Source organism: Buteo buteo, chromosome 6, assembly GCF_964188355.1.
Source record: "Buteo buteo chromosome 6, bButBut1.hap1.1, whole genome shotgun sequence".
Classification (NCBI taxonomy): domain Eukaryota; kingdom Metazoa; phylum Chordata; class Aves; order Accipitriformes; family Accipitridae; genus Buteo; species Buteo buteo.
Genome location: NC_134176.1, coordinates 11,505,075 through 11,512,572, shown reverse-complemented (window position 1 = coordinate 11,512,572; position 7,498 = coordinate 11,505,075). Strand labels below are relative to the sequence as shown.

Genomic DNA, 7,498 nt, shown 5'->3' with positions numbered 1-7,498 from the left:
GTTATGAAGCGGGATAATGCTTTTGTCAGGGGGTGAATGATTTGTTTAGCGGGAAAGTACACGGGAAGGGATTAGCGCTCTGCCCCCAGCCCCCTGCCCCGCTGTGCCGGGGAGCCCGATCCAGCCCGCCCGCCCCGACGGGCCGGGCCGCGCCTCGCCTCGCCTCGGCGTGGAGCCCCGATCCAAGAGCTCTGCCCCGGCCCCCAGGCTGGGACACGCGTGGGCACACGCGTACGCGGGGGGACGGCAGTGCTGCGGTGGAGGGGGGCGGCCGGAGAGGCAGCCTGCGGGGAGGGCTGCCCTGTCCCCGGGGCTGCAGTCAGGGACCTGTTTCTCGGCCCCCTCGATGAGGAGGAGCTCGCTCCCTCTTGCCGTCCTCTCCCACGGCAAATAAAATTTAGCAGAGGGAAAAAAAGAGGGGGGAGCTTTTCAGGGGAGTGAAAGGCCGGATCCCTTCCGGAAAGTGCTTCACTTCTGCTCCCTCGGGCTTGTCTTATTTTTTTTTTTCCTCCCCTCTTTTTTTTTCTTTTCTCCTTCCTCTCTTTTTCTTTTTCTTTTTGTGCGTGTCTTTTTCCCCTCCTAAACTGACTTCACCGTCAGCTTTTCCCTCCTTGCGCTCACCCCGGAGGAGGAGGAGGAGAAGGAGGAGAGAAAAAAAAAAAAAAAAACAACCCACCACAACCAACCAACCAACCCAGCCACTAAACCCACCCAGCAGTGGATGGGGGGAGGCAGGAGGCTCGCAGTGCGGGCTCCTGGCCAGCGGGCGGTGGGAGCCCCCTCGCTCGGCGAGCTGATGGCCGGCGGCGGGGGAGCAGGGCGCTGCCGGCCCCGCGCACCCAGCGCAGCGGCGGCCCCGGCCGCGGCGCCGGCGGGGCGCTGAGCGGGGCCCGCACCCGCGCTCGCTCGTCAGGCAAGGTGCGCTGGAGGGGGGATAAAACGGGAGGGAGAGCGGCGGAGAGAGGCAGAGAGAGGCAGGGAGGCTGGTGGGGCTGCCCGGCTGCTGGCTACCTCACCCCGGCAGCGCGCATCCTGGCAGATGAAGGAGTAACTCGCCCGCGCCTGGCTTTTTTTCTTCCCTTTTTTTTCCCCTTCTTTTTTTAAGGGGTGGGAGGTGTTTGCTATTTTATCCCTTTTTCTTTTCTTTTCTTTTTTTTTTTCCCCTCTGTGTGTGTGTATACAAATACATCGCCTCCGCTCAGGGAGCCGGATATTTCCAACCCCAAACTATGGCTTTTCAAAAATCGCCCGATGCCTCCAACGCCACGAGGAAAAACCCCAGCCTGCTGGAGATAGGAGCCTTGTGCTTGGACTCGGAGATCATCTTCGGCTTCACCAGCCACCTCCTGCGGAGGAAAGCCAAGGTAAGGGGACCTTGCCCCGGCCCGGTGGGGGGGGCTGGGGGCCGGTGTGGGGGGGTGTCCGGCTGCCTGTCCTGCCCCGGGCCGGTTCACGGGAAGGGGGTGGCAAACTTGGCGGAGCGAAGTTGGCGGCGGCCGCGCCGGGTCGGGTTTCAGCACCACGAACAGTCCTGGCGGCTCCGCGGAGCGGCGCGGAGCAGCGCGGAGCGGCGCGGGGGGGACGGAGCCGCCCGGCCCCGCTCCGGGGGCGCCCCGCCGGGCACCGCGGTGCCTTGTGAGCCCCCGGCTTCAAAGGGGGAGTGGGAACACCGCGTCCCGGTATTTCCAGGAGGTTTTTTTTTTTTTGCTTAATAGGGAAAGAAGGGGGCTCAGCCCTCAGCCCCAGCGCCGGCCGGGGAGCACACCCCTTTACCCCCCCCCCCCCCCCCCCGCCCCGTCCAACCCGAGACTTGGAGCCGCGGGAGGGTTTTGCAGCCGTTATTCGGGCACATGAAATTTCCGAGCAAGTTTCCGGAGACCCGCAGAGCCCCGAGCAAGGAGAGAGAAGGGAGCCGGGGCGCACCGCCCGGGTGCATGTGTCTGTGCCAGCCCCGCTTTCCCCCCGCCCCTGAGAGGGGCACACGGCAGCCCCCGGGCAACAGCCAGCGCTCCCCCCTCCCCCGACCCCGTCTCTCCTCTTCACTTCCCCAGCCAAACTTTTCTGGGGCTCCAGGCGGGCGGGCGGGGGCAGCGGCCGCTGTGCCCCCAGGGGCTCTGCCCGGGCGCACATGCCCCCAAGCCCTCCCCCGGGGCATGCACCCATTTGGGGCGGGGGGCGGCGGGGGGGGGTGTGTGTGTGCTTCAGACACTTGCTCGGGAGAGCCAGGAAAGTTTAAGCGGCTGGGGAAGGTGCCTCTTGGGGGGTGGGGGGATTTTTTTTTTCCCCTCATATATATGTTTTTCCCCACTCTTTGTGCTCGGCGCTGCTCACATCACCGCAGACCCCACCCCACGGTCCGCTGCCACCAGCACCCACCCGCGCGGTGGCGGGGAAGGAGACAAGGAGCCGCGTTTGGCATGGCCGGGGGAAGAAGCCGCCGCCGCCGCCGCTCCCACGCGGGGTGCCGGCTGCGACTGCGGCTCCGTCCCGGGTGGGACCGGGGGGCTCCCGCCTGTGGACCCGCGACGGCGCCGGCAGGTGGCGCTCTGGTCACAGGGACGGCGGCGGCGGCGGCCGGGCTGCGCCCCGCGGGGCCCGGCCACGTCCCGGCTCGGCCCCTGCCCACCGCCGCCCGCCGCGGGGGGCAACGGGACCGGGCAGCCGGGGGGAGTAGCGATAGACAGTGGCGCATATCCCTCTCTCTGGGGATAAAAAAAAAAAAAAAAAAAAGTGCTAAATATACGAGCCGGAGCGGCAGCCAAGTAGACAATTAGCTGCGAACGTTAATTTCTCCATCTGTCAGGTCAATTTTCGCATGTACGGACATCCAGCGCGCCCGCCGAGGGGCTGGGGGAGTCGGGCCCGGGCGGGGGGGGGCTGTGCCCCGCGACACCGCGCATCTGCCCGCGGAGGCAGGAGAGCGCCAGCGGCGGGGGCGGCGGGGGGGCAGCGGGTCCCTGCCGGTCCCCCGACCCCGGTTTGCAGGTGGCCCGCACCCACAGCGCCCGCGGCAGGGCCCGACGCCTGTGCGGCTTTCTTGCCCCCGCGCTCCGCAGGGGGACCGGCACCCCCAGCCCGGCCCTTTTTGCCTCACTCCCCAGGAACCCGGGTGCTGGAGGGTGAAGGAGGCAACGGCGGGAGGGTCCGCGCTTTAGTCACACCGGTTTGGGACGATCCCGTAGGGTCACTATGAAATGGCATCTTCTCCCCCCCCCCCAACCCCAAACCTAAACCCCAGCCCGCCCTTGCCGAGTCTCCCCCGCCCCGCTTACCCCACCCCACCCGCCCCCGCCCAGCCCCTCCTCCCCTGCCCTCCGAGCACTTTTGCAGCTTTTTTTTTTTTTCCCGACGTGTTCCCGTACTCCGGGTCCTTCCCCGTGCCGCCGTGGGGAGCTCACTCCGCCTCCCTCTCCCAACCCAAACTTCACTCCCTTCTCAACATGGGAGGCAACATCACCTAGCGCGGCAGCCCGGACGGCGGGGAACCGGCGAGAACACTGTTGGCACCCCCCCGACCCCCGACCCCCGCCCCGCCATGGGCGCCGCGGGCCGCCCGCGCCGCCGGGCACCGCGCCGTCCGCACTAGCGGAGCGGGGCGCGGGGCAGGGGCGCATCCCCCGCTATCATGATCGCGGCCGCCGGCAGAAAGGCTCTGGGACCTGAGCCCCGGGCGCCGGGGGTAAGTTGTTACAGCACTCCTCCCCGCGTTTGGGCTTTTTTTTTTTTTTTTTCCCTTTTTTCTTTTTTTTTTTTTTTTTCTCCCCCGCGAGGGGGGTGGGAGCTGCGTTGCCTCCGCGATCCGCGGCGCTGAGTTCTTGCTCTCTCCGCAGGTGGCGGAGGGGAGCGCGGCGCGGGAGCTCTCCCCGCGGAAGAGGCCGCCGGCCGCCGCCGAGGAGGAGCGCTGCGCCAGCCGCCCGCCGCCCGAGGGAGCGGGGGCCGCCGCGGGGGCCGAGCCGCGGCCCCTGGAGCGGGCGGCGGCCGGGGGCTGGTGCCGGAGCTGCCAGGCCCAGCTGGCCGAGCTGAGGAGGCAGGCGGCCCGGCTGGCCGCCGGCGGCTGCCCGCCCAACGCCCCGCCGGTAAGTTGCGCCCGCGCCGCCCGTACAGCGCCGAGCACCGCCGGGCGGTGGCGGGAGGGATGGGGTGGCGGGGGCCGCGGGAGCCTGGCCCCCAGCCCGGGCGGCGTCAGGTGTACGTCCCCGCGGATTCGGGAGGAGAACGTGACGGCCAAGCCGGTGCTTTCCGACCCAGGAGGGTTCTTGAGAAGTTCAAGGATTTCCCGTCCCGGGCTTTATCAAAAAGCGAAACTGCGCGTTGCGGTCACCGGCTGCCAGAAACAGTTAAAAAACAAAGCAGCGAGTTGGGCAAGAGGAGCGGGAGAGCAGGCGAGGGGCTGTGCGGGTGCCGTCCGGGACGCGCAGTCGGTCGAGCCCCGAGCGGCTCCGAGAGCCCCGGTGCCAGAGGAGCTCCCCGGCCCCGCTCCCGCCGGCCTGCGCTTCCCAGCCCCGGTGACACCGTTCCGGGGATGCCGGCTCGGTGCTTCGGCTGGGCTTTGCAGCGCCTTCGTCCTTCCTGCGAGAAGCTGCCGGTGGCAGCGGTTCAGCTCCTCCTTAGGAGGAGCCCGTAAAACGCAGCTGGAAATCACACGCTCGCGTTTGTGGCGCTGGAGGAAACTTTGAGCGGGATGGGTTTGCTGGGCTTTCGCCCTCTGGGTGCCTGAGCGCACCTCCCTGGCCGATGGGCTCGTTCCTGTCCTTAGTGGCACTCGGGGAAGCCGGGGCTGGGTCATTTTTCTCCGGTTTGTGCTTCACAGTGGCCCTTCGTATCTGGTAGTGAATGGAGAAGGTGCGTGGGGATGCCAGAGGTTTCCAACCTTTGACGCATGTGCAGCTTTATTTGAGTGTGTTGTAGTTGCCTGCACAGTTCTTCCTTTCCGTGTCTGTTTTCTGCATATCGGCGGTCTGTATTATTCTTGTTCCTTTTCCTTTAGTGAGGGCACGTGAAACAAAACTTCAAAAAGGTGATAGAGGTGAAAAAACAGTCTCGATACAGAGTCTTGCCTAGGCACCTGAAGAGATCCCGAGGATTAGCTTGACGGGGCAAAATGCAACAGAAGACCCTGAGATTCTGTTTCAGGGCACACAAAACGTGTGTTGGGTTTTTGATAACATTTGGAAGTAAGGTATTGTTTTCTAAACAATGCTTATCTGGATGTTTGCAAGAATGGGGGGGAGGGTCTGAAGAGGAAGCCAAACCCTACTGACCTTCATTTTCATTCAAAGAGTTCCTGTATGATCTACAGAATTCCCATTGAATCTAAATATAGTTTTGTTTGGAAGTGCATTGTGGAGCAGTGTCCGAATGCGCAGCGAGGTTTGTATTTTCAGGCCGGATCCAAAAGCCCTTTGAAATCAACAGGAGTCTCCCTATTGACTCGCCCGGTTTGGAGCGGGCTCTTATTTCTGCGGTGTAAAAGGTCACGTATCTTATCGCGTTGAATTCAGGACTGCTGGACCTTTTGTTTTCTGGATTGCTGCAAATAGTGGAAAGGAGTTTAATTTCCCCTTGTGAAGTGCATGCGATAGGCTGCTTCAGTGGGGAGCGCATAAACCCCTGGTCCCGTTGTTGGGGTGGGCCTCTGCTGTAAAGAATAGTGTCCTATCTGGGAGCGGATCTCTGTCATGGGAAAAAAAAAAAAAAAGCCGCCGGTGCAAGAGAGTCAGGGGGCCTTGGCCAGGTGTTCAGGTGAGGAGACCTGTGAGCAAAGGCCTGTTTGTGTGGTCTCTTTCCTGCAAGTCTCAGGGGACTTCCTTGATAAGCACTCGATGATGGGTAAATTAATCCCCCTTTTCTGCAGGGTTTCAAAGCATGCCTAGGAACGTAATAAAATAGCAGTCATCAGTGTCAGAACCTCGACAGGCCTGATCACAGAGTCACAGAGACCTGGAGTTTACTTACCGAGTAGCATACAGTAGAGTTAGATGTTTTTACATTTTTTTGAAAATACATTTTCTAATGCTTGTGAGACCTCCAGCCTAATTGCAAGCTCAAACCCCCACTAATCCTGGTGTAGTGAGCAGCTCCTCAGGAAGGAAGATGCAATAAACAGTCCTACTTACTGCCTTCTGAGTGTGAAGTAGGTTAGCGGGAGATAACAGTCAGGGGTTTGGCTACTCAGCTGCTGCGAATTGGCCTTGCAGTGGGAATCTGATGCAATATGCTGGCAGGTTGAGCACTGTGTAATGTTTGTGCCAGAAAGGCAGCTTGCTTTTTTTTTTTCTTTCCTTTCTTGTTTAATTATATAACAAGACATCTGAAAAAGCAGCTCTTCTCCATAAGAGTTTCGTGCCCGTACAATAAAAGTCTAAAGAGTTTCTTATAAGCTCTTCTAACATACTGTCAAATTAAGCAACTACTGGATGAGTAAACACCAGAAGGCTACTGCTTGGAGCATGGTGCTCTCAAAGGATTTACCTCCTTTGCCATAATAATTAAGGGATCTTTCAGCACAGATTCAGAAAGATTTCCACACCTGGTTGAAAAACCTTTGGAAAGGTGGGTGGGTGCCTCAGAGATGAAAGAAGGGCTAGTTTCCTGCTGTTGATATCTTTCCTGATGAAAGAGAGGAGGTGTATTCTCATGCGTGGGGCAGCTGACAAGGGATTGAATTCACATTAGAATAAAAAGCCAACGTACTGTTTGCAGTCTGCAGGGATAACAAATCTAATTGCTTGAGAGGGCTATGATTCATACAGTTTATGTGTTGCTGTCCTTTCAATTAGATGTATTTAAAATATATAAATAATTTAAAGTTTCAGTGCTCAGATGTTGTGCATTGATTACAGAATAGTTAGTTGTTTGTGTCTCTTTAAAGTCCTCCAAATCTCTGTGGACAGTTGATAAAAAGATATACCTCTTTGCTTATGTTAAAACTCTTTAACAGTTCTCCCAAGTACAAGATTTACTGCACCCTACACTGTCGATTCCCTTCTTTTCACTGCTGCTGCCTTTACAGTTTGCCACCACAGTGGGGCTTGTGTGTGAATCAAATCATGATTTCTGGCAAGCATGGATGGAAATGAGCAAAATTTAATCTGAAATTATTCCGGATTAGCATTTTGGTATTGCAGTATCGTCATCAGTTGCCAGGTCATGTACTGAACTAGTGTAGGAGTTAAAAAAATAAAGGCGCCTTGGTTTATTCTTAATTAAAAGTTTTGTATGTGCCTTGCAGGCTGTGTCCCTGGAGAACTGGTAATGGGATACAGGATGTCCTACTGCCAGGGTTCTGGCCGGAGTGGAGAGGAGGTTGTTGTGCCTGGAAGTTGTTGCTGTTGGAAGCTGTAGGGCAGTCCATGGGAAATGAGTTGGTGGTCTCTGTCTCACTCCCAGTTGGCAAATAGCCTTGTCACAAAACCACCGCAACAATTACTGCTAATTGGCATCACTGTTGGCAGTTTCACAGGAGAGGCTGAGGGCTGAATGGGGATGCAGATTAAAT

At 59.2% G+C, this 7,498-nt stretch overlaps 1 protein-coding gene across 2 annotated transcripts in view; it reads left to right on the top strand.

The window, feature by feature from the left end:
• Positions 1-921: 921 nt before the first annotated feature.
• KIF26A (kinesin family member 26A) overlaps positions 922-7,498 on the top strand; it is a 101,584-nt gene continuing 95,007 nt past the window's right edge. Inside the window, exons 1-2 of one of the 2 annotated variants that reach the window (XM_075029717.1) lie at positions 922-1,364; positions 3,831-4,076. In XM_075029717.1, the coding sequence (XP_074885818.1) occupies positions 1,230-1,364; positions 3,831-4,076 (381 nt within the window). In that variant the 5' untranslated portion in view covers positions 922-1,229. Of the gene's footprint in view, positions 1,365-3,388; positions 3,680-3,830; positions 4,077-7,498 lie in introns of those variants that run through there. The other variant, XM_075029715.1, reaches the window with a different exon arrangement.